This window comes from Heterocephalus glaber, unplaced genomic scaffold (genome assembly GCF_053883595.1).
Source record: "Heterocephalus glaber isolate CG9 unplaced genomic scaffold, H.glaber_assembly_v1.0 deba00001861, whole genome shotgun sequence".
NCBI classification, from domain to species: Eukaryota; Metazoa; Chordata; class Mammalia; order Rodentia; family Bathyergidae; genus Heterocephalus; species Heterocephalus glaber.
The window spans coordinates 377,439-391,559 of NW_028258501.1; the positions used below are offsets into that span (position 1 = coordinate 377,439).

Sequence of the window (14,121 nt, forward strand, 5' to 3'; positions counted from 1 at the left end):
TCCCTCCTGTTCCTGCCTGTTGCTGGACCCCCTGGGGCTCTGCTTCCAGCTAGACTGCTTTTGACCTGTTTGCGAGAGCAGCTTTTGAGTTGCCACCAGGCCATTTTATTTAGTGTCCCAGTGGCCCCCTGGGGAGCTGGCTGGGCCGGTAGGGCCGGTAGGGCACTTGCAGGGAGGGTCTCAAGGGTGTCCCTGAATGCACAGCCACAGCGTAGGGTGTCCCGGGCTTTGCAAGGCACTGGCTGAAGCACTCCAGATGGGCGGGGGCTTGGGCTGAGCCCAGAGCAAAGCCACTCCCCAAGCACAACCCTTCAGTGCTTGTCATGGTAGCAGATGGCTTCCGTACAGATGCTGCTCACTGTTGAACTTGTTGGCTGTCTAGAAAGAAAGTCCCAGGCGTGTGGCACACAAGTGCCAGCACCCAGTGTGGGCACAGTCTCTGCATAGGAGGCCCAAGGACTGGGCCCAGGGCTTGGAGAGGCAGCACCAGGCACTGAGGAGCCCGCGTCGCTGACCAGTGTGGACACCCCGTGCCCCTTTGCCATGCCTGTCCCCAAGGAGGTCCTCAGCCAAAGGGCCACATCGACAGGTGTCAGGGTGAGGTCAAGGCCACTTTGCTCTCTGGCACCTGCAGGGTCTCTGGAAAGCCCCTGGGGGTTTGGGAAGGTGGCCTTAGGCTTCTGGGTGGAAGGGAGCCGTGGAATGGACTCAGGGGTGATGACATCGAGAGGGTGAAGGCCAAACTCATCAGCCACCTCGCCCTGAGGTTTCGCTCCACAGCAGATAGGACCTGGTTGCTTCAGATGTGGAAGCCCAGCTGTGCCCTTGGTCAAGTCAATGACAGCAACTTGCACTCAAGTCTCCTTCAAGAAGTTTCTGCACATACACATACACACACACACACAACCGCCCCAGCCCTGACAGGGCTCAGGCTGGGCCTGGCTACCAAAACCAGTCCCCGGGAATGACAGGGCCCTCTTCCCCACACCTTCTAAGTTCACAGGCAGGGCACCTATCTAGAAACTCTGAGTCACAATACTGAGAGCCTTTGCCACGGCCCAACTGGGTTCCCAGGCCACACAAGCAGCTGCATGCATCCTCTGCCAATGGGCCCAGAAACCCCAGAGGCCAGAGTGAGCCCCATGGCATTGTGCCTGCATTGTCATGTGTCCACAGACAAAAACAAATGGTGCTATGTTTTGAGGTGCAGCTCTTCTCCGGTGTCTACATCTTAGGAAAGATCCCGTAACTTTGGAATTGGCAGTGCAGACTGTCAACAGCTCACAAGAAGGGGAAGAGCCCACGGTGGGGTTCACTGTGCAGGTGGACAGGTCTGGGCTCTGCAGCAGGGAAAGCATTTGTGAGTTCCTCGGAGAGAAGCTGAGCTGAGGTTGAAGGTGGAAAGATGAAGAGGGGCTGGGCATGGTGGCACATGCCTGTCATCCCAGCACTCTGGAGGCTGAGGCAGGCAGGAGGATCACAGCGAGTTCAAGGACAGCCTGGAATACAGGGCGGTGAGACGCTGTCTCAAAAAAGCAAACAAAAAAGGAAGAAAAGGTGAAGAGAGGCATGCAGGCCCAAGGTGGGGGGAGTGGTTGAGATCACGGGGTCTCCCCAAATGCACAGGCATTTGAGGGTCAGGGATGAGACAGGACTTGGCACTGGACAAAGCCACCGCCATCCTCTCTTCTCCAGGGTTAATGACTCAGGAGAATTAGCTGCCACAGACACGGCCAGGCTGCTGCTCCTTCCAGGCTGCTGGCACCCCAGCCCTGCCTGCCCTCTCCCTGGGCAGAGAAGTCAGCTAGGGGCAGCCGGTGCCACTGGCCACTGCTTGGGACAGACCATGCCTCCCTCCCCCACAACGGGTCCCCTGTGTCCCCACTGTCCCCGAGCTGTGCCCACACTCAGCCTAAGGTCAGGGCAACTCCCCAGTCAGTGCCGCTGCCACAGGTACCCCCCGGGAAGAGCATGTCCTTGGTCTTCCAGAGGGGGGAGGGGAAATGAGGCCCCCAAGGGATGCCAGTGCCTTCGGGTGTGGAGAAAAGCAGGTAGACCCTGGGGCCTGAACCGCAGTGTCCCCCCCCCCCCCCGGGCTCCAGGCCCCTCCCACGGTGTCCTGGCTCTACCCCTCCCTTCCAGGCACTGGGGCTCCCATGCTATTGCTATTAGCTAAAATCTGACATAGGGCAATGAGACTGCGCAGGAGGGGGGGGCAGCATCGTAGACCACTACACCCTCTCCGCTCTGGGTGCGGGAGGCGGCCCCGGTGTCCAAGCTGTCCCCGGTCCTTGGTGGACCCCTTCACCTTTGCTGCAAGCAGCAACGAAGATGGGTTCTAGCTCAGGTTCAGCCTAGGTCGGGGGTGCCCCCACCCCACTCCGCAGCAGCGCCACCAGGGGCCGGGACAGGCGCGCAGGGAGCGGGGCCCGGAGGCTGGCAGGTGGGAGGAAGGCGAGGGGCCGACGCCGGCCAGGCCGCGGCCCCTCCCCGCGCCTCCGGCGACACTGCCCCTCCTGGGCAGGGGGCGGAGAAGACCGCGACGGGAGGGGAGGAGGCGGCGGCGGCGGAGGCGGGATTTGGAGTTTCCCTCGGCAGCGGCGGCGGTGTCGGCCCCTAGGCTCCAGGCGAGGCCGCCGCCTGAGGCTCTGCTGGTGTTCGGCAGTGGCGGTGGCGCTTCCCGCCGCCTAAGCTTCGGAAACTTCCCTGCCGCGACGCTCGGAGCTGGGGCTGGGAGCTGAGCCCAGTGGAGGTGAGCTGAGCGCGCGGCGCCCCGGACCCCACCCCACCCCCACGCGGCCTGGCTGCCCCGCGACGTGCGTTCCTCTGCCCTGCACCCCCAAAGTGCTGCCAGCGCACACCTCTGGGGCCGAAGCTCGCGCCCTTGCGGACCCACTCGGCCCCACCACCTCGAATCCCCGCACCCTGCCGTGCACCTCCCACAGCCCCTGCTGCTTCCACCAGCGGCACACTCGTGTGTGGGCAAACCACGCACCAGGTCGCTGGAGTACATATCCCTCGCCACTGTCCCCAACTCACACCGACACCCATCCCGGCCCCAGCCACGCCCCAGTGCACGCCCAGGCGCGCACACGCTGCCAGCCCTGCGATTTCTGCGCTGACAGGGCTCCCCTCGCGTGCCCCCAGTCTCCAACTCCCCATCTGCCCAGAGACACTGCAGCCCTCCCGCCCCCCAGGAGCCAGGGCCTAGCAAACCCACACCCCAGCGGCGGACACTCCCCATCTGCTGGCAGGCAGCCCCACAGCCCCGCATGCACTCCTACACCCCAACATGCGCGCACCTGCTCCCCTGAAAGGCTCCCAGCCTCCCGCCCCACCCTGAGAGAGTAGTCCTGGACACCCCAACCTCGTGGCTGTGTCCCTCCCACCGCTCCCCCAGCACCGGGCACGCAGGCTCCAAAGGCTGCAGTGTTTGGTGGCATCCCTGCTAGGCACCTTTGGCCGTCCTTCACAGCGGCTTCCCAGCCTGGGGCCCGCCAAGGGCCTCCCCAAACAGACCCTGCGACTCCCAGGGACGGGGGCGACCTCTCACCTAAGAGAAAGGAGGCACTTAGGGCCCAAGGTATGGCACTTAGATGTGGAATCGAGGGGCTCCATTTGGGGGGCACAGAGAGGCAGGCAGTGAAATGGAGGCCCAGCTGGGACCACCTGGGTACCCACTGCGGGCACGCACGTAGTGCTTTGGTTCCGAGAGGGCTGGAGCCCTCGCGCACCGTCTGTGTCCCTGTCTCCGAGGGTGGGGGTGGGGGCGTGCATGCACGTGCGCTTGTGTGTGTCTGGGAGGAGAGAGTGATGGCAGGAGGGAAAAGCAGGAGAGGCACTGTCCTGGGCTCGCCAGGCAACAATTGGTTTCATTCATTCCTGTCTTGGCTGTTAATGAGCATTTCTTCTGCGAGCACCTCCGGGCGGGCGCGTGCCAGGCCCTGCACTGGGGGCTGGGGTCAGCACGTGCCGGTTCCTGCCTTGGAGGAACCCCCAGTCCCGCAAAGAGCCCGACCCGGAAAAGCAGAGAGCCATCCCCAGCGGAAAGTGGATTTGGTGGAAAAGACACTGGATTTGGCAGGAACGCTGTCGCTGGGAGTTGCGCTCCTGGCCATGTGACTGGGCAGGCCGTGACAGCCGAAATGCTGCCACTCGGCCCGGCAGGAACGGTGTTGGAGGGGGCGCTCTCGGGAGGCACAGGGACCACCGAGCGCACGCGGCGCGCGCGGGGCCTGCAGGCGGTGTCGTCCGGGAGGCTTCCAGGGGGCGGAGGCCTGGGCGCCCGGCGGCACGGCGGTGGGCGCAGCGCCCATCCTGCGGCGATCCGCGAGCGCGCGGCCTGGCTCCGCCCGCCGTAGGGGGCCAGGAGAGGCCGGGGCGCGTGGCCGCCTGCCCGGGGAGTGGCCAGGGGCGGGGCCAGAGCGCCGCGGTCGCCGCGGGGGACCCGGGTGGGGGCAGGGTCTTGGCGGCACTGGGGCCTGCAGTGCGGAGGTGGCAACAGGTTCCCGTTTGTCCTGTTGCTGGCGCTGCGGACACCGCAGGCGCCAGGCACCGAGCAGCGACTTTGGAGACTGGGTGCCCCTCACCCTCACTCCCGCGCGCCTTGTGGCACGCGGTGGGAGCCAGATGCAGGGGACCACACAGGTTCTAGGCAACGTGGGCTAGAGGCTCCTGGGCTTCCCTTTCCTTCCCCACCGCGGAGGGGAGCTGGCCTCCCTCCCCAGCCACATCCCCAGCCCAGCTCCAGTCTCTTCTTTCCGGAAGCCCTCTCCAGAGAGCAGGCGGGCACCCAGCCTCGCCATGCCTGCCAGCGATTCTCTCTCCAGGCACTCGTGCCCCCACGACAGTGTGGGTGGGATGCACCTCTCCGGCTCCCCACCAGCCACAACCCCTGCCCAGCCCCAACATCCTGCCCGCAGCCACAGCCCCCGGGCTGGGTGCCCGAGACCAAGTGGCAGCCAGTCTCTGCCTCTGCCACTGTGGAGCCAGGCCGGGAGCGGCTCTTCTAGGAGTGTGCTGAGGAAGGGAACGGGCTGTCCCCCTTGGGCCACCAGAGCTGGCTGGCTCAAGGTGGGCAGTGCCTGGAGAAAGAGCCCAGGTGCCTGGAGCCCTTCATGCCGGCCAAAGGTGAACCTGCTACCTGTGACTCAGGAGGCAGCAAGGAGGTGGCTCTGTAGCACTTCGTCCCCTAGCCTCACTGCAGGTGTCTCAGGTAGCTGCGGGTTGGGATGGGTTGGGACACGCAGGTGGCCTGCAGCCATCCCGAGCGCTGTACTTCTGGTGGCTTGGCGATTCCCACCCCCTGGAAAGCTCCTCTTGTGATCCCGTCCCTATGCATACATGCACTTGCTTTCCTTGAGTCCTCCCGATGTTCCCAGAAGTGGCTTCAGGGATGGCTTTTCCATCTACCTTGGTGCACACTGCCAGGTTCATTTCCAGAAGGGCCACCAGGGTAAGAACCCAGCCACAGGACAGGGTGCCAGTCTCACACTGGGAGGGCTGGAGAGTGCTCTGCTAAGTTACCTTCTTTGTTGCTGTTACCTAGTTTTAATTTTTATTAGTGGTTTGCAGTGCTTGATGATTATGTTCCCCGTGGGGAGCTGCTACATGCATAGAACACATCTTCATTCTTCTCACTTCCCCTTCCCCGCTCCTCCCCTCCCTCCATCTCAGTCTTGGGTTGGATTTCCTGCCATGCCTGGAACTAAAGCTTCCTGCAAACACGTTTGACGCCATAACATTCCTTCCTTCATGCAGCATGTGCTCTTCTTAAATCCCTGAGTCTTTATCTGCAGGGTCTTAACCTTTTGATTATTTTGTATGAGCTTTATCTTATCTGTCATATGTTTTCCTTCAACACTGTTATTTGCTTTGTTGGGCTTCGGGCAGAAAAAGGGACTCATAGCCAGATGGAATTTCTAGAAGCCTCCCCTGTTCCTCCTTTCATTGTCTGACTGAGCATTTATCACCCCAGTATCTCGCTTGGTGTCTTAGCTTATTGTCCATCTGTCCTGCTGGACTGGGAGTGCCAGACAAGCGGGGACCCCATGTGCCCCTACTGTCCATCACCTGTGCCCAGGGACAGCATGGAAGCCACCAGCCTCTGTTGAATACGTGGCGTCACATAGGACAGGACACGGAGGAGGGTGGGTGAGACACTCAGGCTGTGCCAGTGAGTGAGCCAAGACAGGGGGCATGCGAGCCCACAGCCAGCACAGGGGCAGCAGAGAGTGCTGGGATGGAGGGGGCCAGTGGAGCAGAGGGAAGGAAGGGCACAGTGTGACAGAGCGGAGTTCCCAGCGTGGGGCAGGCCGCTCAGAACCGCTGGGTCCCCTTAGCCCAGCCTGTGCACAGGAAGCAGGACTGGGGTAGGGTGCTTGGGAGCTGCCCTGTGCCAGCTTTGGGCAAAGCTCTGGGCCCCAAGGCAGCAGGAGCTTTCTAATTCTCCTTCAGGATGTCAGTGCCATTTCCATGGCATCCCATAGAGGCTCGGCTGAGGCCACCAAAGTCCCGGCAGGGGCTTGCAATGGTCCAGGATGGCTGAGTGACTTGCCAGAAGCCACTTCTGGACCAGGGACACTGGGCCTTAGTGTCCCCCATCCCCTCCCCCTACCAAGGACCAAGCCGGCTCCGGCCAGAGTAGCTGCAACTGGTCCCCTGCTGGGCCCCCAACCTGCCCTTGGCCTCTGGCCTGACCCTGTCGCGCCTCGGTGAAGCTCCAGCTCACCCGGCCACTCGAGGGGCCCACCCGACCCTCTGGCTTGCGCCCGTTGGCTGGCCAGCCCCCGAGCCCGCCCCGCCCCGCCCCGCCCCGCCCCCCGAGGCTGCTACTCCCGTCGGGCCAGGGCACCCAGGGTGGAAACTGGGTCGCGCCGCCAGACGCACGGCCCGAGGCTCGACTTCCACGTGGGAGCCCCTCCGGCCCTCTCGGACTCCCTCCAGGGAGGGCGCCCGCACCCTGCCATCGCAGTAGCTGTGGCCAGGACGTCCACACGCGGCCGCCTGCCGCCCGATCTCGAGCCAGGTCTCTCCCTTTGTGCTTGGGGGCAAGGGAGGACTGGAGCCAGGTCGGCCCCTCACCTGGGCGCCCCTCTGTTCCCCAGACCCGCCATCCCTGAACCCCGTTCCCTCACTGCACACACCCCTAAAGTCGGAGGCTCGCACTTAAGGAGCGATCACCAGCAGTGTGAGAGCCTCCAAAGGGCAGTCCCGTGCCTCCCCACCCGGAGGAGGAGCAGGACAGGCGCCCAGGACTTTCTCTTAGGGTGCCTCGCCGCGTGTCCTCCCCGTGGGCAGCGCGCAAGCAGTGATCCCGCGGGGCCCCGAGTGCCCGCCTCCTGGGGGAACACGAGTGGCCAGAGCCCCGCGCACCCCACGCTCACCCGCGTCGCGCCTCCCCTCTCTCCGCAGCGCCTGCCGTCCGTCCGACGTGCACTCATGGAGGGCCTGGGCCGCTCGTGCCTTTGGCTACGCCGCGAGCTGGCGCCTCCGAGGCCGCGCCTGCTGCTCCTAGACTGTCGCAGCCGCGAGCTGTACGAATCAGCGCGCATCGGCGGGGCTCTGAGCGTGGCGCTGCCCACGCTGCTGCTGCGCCGCCTGCGGAGGGGGAGCCTGTCGGTGCGCGCTCTGCTGCCTGGGCCGCCGCTGCAGCCGCCGCCCCCTGCACCCGTGCTGCTGTACGACCAGGGCGGGGGCCGGCGCCGGCGCGGGGAGGCCGAGGCTGAGGAGGCCGAGGAGTGGGAGGCTGACTCGGTGCTGGTCACCCTGCTGCAGAAGCTGCGCGAGGAAGGCTACCTGGCGTACTACCTCCAGGGTAGGTGAGGGCAGCAGGCGGGACTAGGGGCGCATGCTCGGCTGACCCTGGGAGCCCCACCTCTCTGCAGCTAGAGTGGACGTGTGGGTGCCACTCCCTCCCCGTTGCGGGCCCAGCTGCTTTGAGGGGAGGGAGCTGGAGTGTGACCTCGGGCAGGCACTTCACCCCCAAGCTGCAGAACCTGGCTGGCCTGTGCAGGTCACAGGATGCTCAAGAGCAAAGTAGCATCGAGCACTCAGGAGGCTGAGGCAGGAGGATCCCAGCAAGTTTGAAGGCAGCTGGGGCTACATAGTAGTGGCAGAGTTGGGCCGGCTGCAGTGGGAGATCAGTCTCCAGAGGACTCCTGGTCAAGCCATGCAGGCCGAGGGGCCAAGAGCAGGAAGGACAAACGGGCCGTCAGAGAAGGCGGCTGCCACAGGCTTTCAGCTCCTTGCCGAGCCCACAAGCCTCTCCCCAGGGCCCAGCACAGGCTCAAGGTTCCCAGCAACCCACAGGGCCATCCCTCCCACATGCAGCTCCGTCAGTCGGTCCTCACCAGGAAGGTTCCTAGGGCTGCACTGGGGACAGGGAAATGTAGAAAGTGCCAGGCTTGCTGCCGCCAGCTGCAGCCCGAGGCCAGAGGCCCTGTGCTGTAGACCAGAGTCAGGCCGCAGACTCGCCTAACTGTCCCTTCTTTAACTGACGGCCGCTGTCCCTGCTACTGCTCAGCCCACAGCGTACATGAAGCTGCTGGCCTTCTGCTCCACCTTCGGGGACCTTCACACATCCCCCCGGGTGGCTCCCTGGCCCCCCCGCCACAGGCACTCGGCTGGTGGTCTGCAGCAGGACCCTCTCCCCCCACAGGTGGTTTCAGCCGGTTCCAGGCCGAGTGCCCCCACCTGTGTGAGACTAGCCTCAGCAGTTGTGGGGGCTCCAGCCTGGTGCCAGTGCCCAGCCCAGTGCCCGTGGTGGGGCTGGGCAGCCTGTGCCTGGCCTCTGACTGCTCCGACGCTGACGCCGAGGCCGACCGAGACTCCATGAGCTGTGGCCTGGATTCGGAGGGCACCACGCCCCCACCCATGGGGCTGCTGCCCTCCTTCCCAGTCCAGATCCTGCCCAACCTCTACCTGGGCAGTGCTCAGGATTCGGCCAACCTGGAGAGCCTGGCCAAGCTGGGCATCCGCTACATCCTCAATGTAACCCCCAACCTCCCGAACCTCTTCGAGAAGAACGGTGACTTTCACTACAAGCAGATCCCCATCTCGGACCACTGGAGCCAGAACCTGTCCCAGTTCTTTCCGGAGGCCATTACATTCATCGGTGAGTCCCATTCATGCCCCCTCGCCACCACCCCAGCCTGGCCTGACCCTTCCCCTTCCCAGGGCCACCTAGCTGGCGTGGCCTCACTCGGGTCACCAACCCCACGCTGCCCTGCCTAGATGAGGCCTTGTCCCAGAACTGCGGGGTGCTCGTCCACTGCCTGGCAGGGGTCAGCCGCTCTGTCACCGTCACCGTGGCCTACCTCATGCAGAAGCTCCACCTGTCCCTCAACGACGCCTACGACCTGGTGAAGAGGAAGAAGTCAAACATCTCGCCCAATTTCAACTTCATGGGGCAGCTGCTGGACTTCGAGAGCAGCCTGCGCCTGGAGGAACGGCGCATGCGCGGCCAGGGCTCTGCCGCCTCTGACCCCCCGTCCTTCTTCACCACTCCCACCAGTGATGGGGTCTTCGAGCTGGATCCTACATAAGGCCTTACGGGGCCGCAGGCTGCTGCCCACCCAACCCAGCCAGTGACGCTCAGTCACCAGACGGGGGGCGGGGGAGGGGAGGGCGCAGCTACGGGGGGGGGGGAGGGGCGGGAGGGGGGAGAGCTCAATACCTCACGCGGGTGGCACAGCGGAGCCCCCTTGCCCACTCGGGACAGCTGTGGGAACCCCATGAAATGTGCCTAGGGGCCAGCTGGGGCCACTGGCCTGTCCCTCACGCTCCAGCACCTGCCTCTTCTGCGACTGTTACTCCCCTCTTGGGGAGCTCCCTAGCCGAGGGACCATTCCAAGTGGCTGTCTGTACCACCTCCTCTGCCCCAGGGACATGCTCCCAGTCCTTTCCCAGTCCCCAGTGGCCAGAGGCCAGAGGCCCTGTGCTGTAGACCAGAGTCAGGCCGCAGACTCACCTAACTGTCCCTTCTTTAACTGATGGCCGCTGTCCCTGCTACTGCTCAGCCCACAGTATACATGAAGCTGCTGACCTTCTGCTCCACCTTCGGGGACCTTCACAGATCCCCCCCGGGTGGCTCCCTGTCCCCTGCCACAGGCACTTGGCTGGTGGTCTGCAGCAACTTGTGGGGAAGGGCTCTTTGCAGCCACCAGTGTAGGCCTTCCCTGCTTGTGTGACCTAGGCTTGGGCCTCCTGGGAAATTTTGGGCCCAGAGATTGATGTTGGTCCGGCATCCACAGGGACAGCCTCTCTGGGTGGCTTCTGGCCTAGGAGCCACTGAACAGGTGCCCGGCCACACATCTGGTGCCCTGACTGTCTGTCCTCCTCTCCCAGAAGCTGTGAAGGGACCCCTGGAGCCCTTTGGGACCACCCCAGGAGAGGGGCTCCCAGGCAAAGACAGGGAGGAGGAAGGATGAAGGCCTCGATCATGGCTCTGGGGCTTGCGTGGCTGCTGTGGGTTGGGAAGGAGCCAAACTGCAGACACAGGGTCACGCATTGCAGCCATGCCCAGCCTGAGGCTGGTGGTCCCTTGTCACCCTTGAACCTGGATTAGGGCTGTGCTTGTTTTTGTAATCCACAACATGATTGCTTAGTTGTTCCTCCTGAATAAACGGTTTATTTAAGATACTGAACTGAGGCAGGCTGCTTCCTGAGCTCCTTGGCAGGTCTGGTTTGTGGAGTGTGGCATGTGGGCTGCAAAGGCCCCACGCAGGGGCAGGAGAGCCCCGTGGAGGTCGCAAGGCCTCCTGAAGTGACAGACAGGACCTGCATCTCCTACACTTGGGCACTGCTGGGGCCTTGTCCTCACTGTCACTGGAGGGACTGCGAAGCTGTCATCCTCCACCACAGTGACAAGGCAGCACGGTGGGTTCGAAGCCAGCCTGAACTGCATAGTGAGACCCTGTCTCCAAAAACCAAACCGTGTGACCCAATGACTGAGTTGTTGAGAGAATGAGAGAAGGCTCCAAGGTGACAACCAGGAGGCTCCCTGAGTCCAGAAGCCCAGGAGCCCACTGTGACAACTTGTGACAGCCTCAGAGGACAAATAGATCACCCCACAGAAGTGAGGCCTTTTTTTTGAGACAGGGTCTCGCTGTGGAACCCAAGCTGGCCTTGAACTCTCGGCAGTCGTCCTGCCTCAGCCTCCTGAGTGTTGGAATGACAGGTGTGCCCCACCATACCCAGCCTGTATGATCTTTTTTGAGGCAGGTGTGGTGCCACTGAGCTAAATCCCCAGCCCTTATATGATCTTCTCTAAATTCCCACTTTCCTTAGCCCCTGTCTGCAGTACGTAGTGACTCCATTCCTCGTGGGGAGTTGGTCCATGCACATGTACATCTCAATCTCTTGGTTCTCCTCCCCATTTCCTACTATCATCTTTTATTTTGCTCTTTTATTTAAACTTTGGGTTTCTCATATAGGAGAACCCACGCGGTATTTAAGCTTGGGTGTCTGATTTCTTTCCCAATTCTCTTACACACAGATTTTACTTAGTGTGACAGCTCCATACAAGGCCCAGCCAAGGTGAGTACCCCCGTCACGAGCGGCGCTGCCCGTGCTAGCTGCACACGGTCCCGCTAGAGCACTCTGAGCTGTGTAATGAGCAGAAGCACAAGTGTGCAAGGAGCCAGCCGTGGTGCACGCCTGCCATCCCAGCACTCGGGAGGTTGACGCTGAGGCAGGAGGATCACTTTGAGTTCCAGGCCAGCCTGGGCTACATAGCGAGACCCTGTCTCAAAAAAAAAACAAAATGGGCCGGGGATTTAGCTCAGTGCTGCCACCTGCCTCACAAGCACAAGGTCCCGAGTTCAATCCCCAGTAACCAAACAAACAAACAAACAAAAAGTCAAAAAGCCAAAACAAAACAACAGAGAGCTGTATCTCAATTCTGCTAAGATAGCACACTGTGAAATTATATTACACCATGGCCAGGGATGTAGCTCAGCCGTGCTTCGCCTGCCTGGCAAGCTCAAAGTCCTGAGTTCGATTCCTAGTAGGGGGGTTGGGGCACTGGAAACCAGAAACAGGAACTGCACTGGGGTGGGGGGGCTTTTCTTTTTTTTCAGACAAGGTATCGCTATGTGGTCCAGGCTGGCCTCGAACTCTCAGAGATCCTCCTGCCTCAGCCTTCCCAGTGCTGGGATGAGAGGCATGCACTCTCATGGCCATCTTGATATTGCTTCATTTCAAGCTTGTTTAGGATGAGTGAGCACTTACATTTTCCAGAGTGACTACTACAGGGATATAAATAGACCACTGGAGAAATCAAACAATGAAGGAAAATTTCCTCTAATCCAAAAAGTCAAGAGGGGAAAACAAAGAATCAGAAACACTTAAATATGTAGAAAATACAACATGTCAGAACTACAGCCAGCCATTACCAAGCAAAATAAAGACAGGATTTTGAAGCAGCCAGCTCTAAACTATTTACAAGAGATCCAACAAAAGGCGGGACAAAAATGAGATGGAAAGGACAAGACACCTGCTATGGCCAAATTCCGATCCTGGCAGTCTACCTTAAAAAGCAACTCGAAAGCCGGACAACATTGATGAAATCAGCCAGGTGTGCTGGCACACACCTGTCATCAGCTCGGAGGCTGGTAGGAGGATCGCCATGAGTTCCAGGCCAGCCTGGGCTACATAGTGAGACCCTGTCTCAAACAAACAAACAAATAAACAAACTTGCTAAGAGAAGCCTTTTGGATCTGTAAGGCAGTGGAAGGTACAGGGGCCAGCAGAAGGGGGTGGCACCTGGCCTGGGCTGTGCCCGTCTCTTCTGGCAACTCCTCTGCCCTGGCACCAAGGGCTCGGTGAGTTTGGCACTATCCTAGGAGCAACTTGTCCGAGATGGCCAGAAGCACAAGCCCAAGAGCTCAGCTCGACAATACTGGGGTTTGAACCCAGGGCCTTTGCAGTGAGCCACATCCCTCGCTCTTTTTAAAAACAATTTTTTTGAACTGAGTGTGGTGTCACACCAGCACATTGCAGGCTGAGGCAGGAAGATTGCCACGAGTTCAAGGCCAGCCTGGGATACACAGTGAGTTCAAGGCAGTCTATACTACATAGTGAGACTGTCTCAAAAAAAAAAGAAAAAAGAAACCCACAAGTTTTTGGAGACAGAGTCTTACTAGGTTACCCAGGCTGGGCTTAGATTTTCAATCCTCCTGCCCCAGCCTCCCAGAGTGCTGGTACCAGTGTGGACCAGCGGCCCCAGCCCAAGCTAAACATTTCACGGGTTGCACATTTTTTAAAACTAGAAAATAATCTTAGCAGAATCGCCAGTGACTGCACACTTCAGGGAAGAGTTACACAAGAGAAACCAGTTGTATGTACTCTCTCTCAGGTGGAGTCCAGACAGTAGAAGGGATACAACAGAGAAGAGAGACGGGCCGTGGGGTGCAGTCTGCTCGAGTGAAAGCCATCATCTACCTGGAGAATATGCACTAAGGAAAAATGATTCGAAATTAGCCGGGAAAAAAAAAAAAGAAAGAAAAGAAAAGAAATTAGCCGGGTGTGGTGGCGCACGCCTGTCGTCCTGGCACTCAGGAGGCTGAGGCAGGAAGATTACCGTGAGTTTGATGCCAGCCCAGGCTATATAGCGAGACCCTGTCTCAAAAATAAAGTCAAAGATGATTTTAAATAGAAAAATCATCCATGTAGAAGAGAATCAGAATCAAATTGACATTTAAATTCTCATCAAAAAAGGTGGTGGCAGGCCGGGGATTTAGCTCAGTAGTTCCGGGGCCTGCCTTCAAGGGCAAGGTCCCGAGTTCGATCTCTGGTACCAAAAAAAAGAAAGAAAGAAAGAAAGAAAGAAAGAAAGAAAGAAAGAAAGAAAGAAAAGGTGATGGCTGGAAGGCAGTAGGGTAACAGAGTCAAAGTGCTGAAAGCCAAACAGTCTCCAACATGGTGGCACACACCTAGGACCCAGCTACTCAAGAGGCTGAGGTGGGAGAATCAAATGTAGCAGAGCACTTATCTACTGTTACAGGCCCTGGGCTCAATCCCCAGTGCTGCAAAAAAGGAGGACAGGGAAAAAGGAAGGAGTGAAGTAAAGAAAGAGAGAGAGGGAGAGAGAGCCCAAAATCTATATGTAGCACAACTGTG

General features: G+C 60.3%; 1 protein-coding gene across 1 annotated transcript; it reads left to right on the plus strand.

The window, feature by feature from the left end:
* The first annotated feature begins 2,569 nt into the window (after positions 1 to 2,569).
* On the plus strand, positions 2,570 to 10,641 carry Dusp9 (dual specificity phosphatase 9). The gene is made up of 4 exons (XM_004874935.3): positions 2,570 to 2,752; positions 7,414 to 7,816; positions 8,660 to 9,115; positions 9,235 to 10,641. The coding sequence occupies exons 2-4, from the start codon at positions 7,441 to 7,443 to the stop codon at positions 9,543 to 9,545; spliced, it is 1,143 nt and encodes a 380-aa protein (XP_004874992.1). The 5' UTR covers positions 2,570 to 2,752; positions 7,414 to 7,440; the 3' UTR covers positions 9,546 to 10,641.
* The last annotated feature ends 3,480 nt before the right edge of the window (positions 10,642 to 14,121 follow it).

Coding starts and splice junctions, on each gene's coding strand:
- Dusp9 (XM_004874935.3), top strand. CDS start 7,441: ATGGAGGGCCTGGGCCGCTCGTGCCTTTGGCTACGCCGCGAGCTGGCG. Junction 7,817..8,659: donor CCTGGCGTACTACCTCCAGG/GTAGGTGAGGGC, acceptor CTCCCCCCACAG/GTGGTTTCAGCCGGTTCCAG. Junction 9,116..9,234: donor GGAGGCCATTACATTCATCG/GTGAGTCCCATT, acceptor TGCCCTGCCTAG/ATGAGGCCTTGTCCCAGAAC.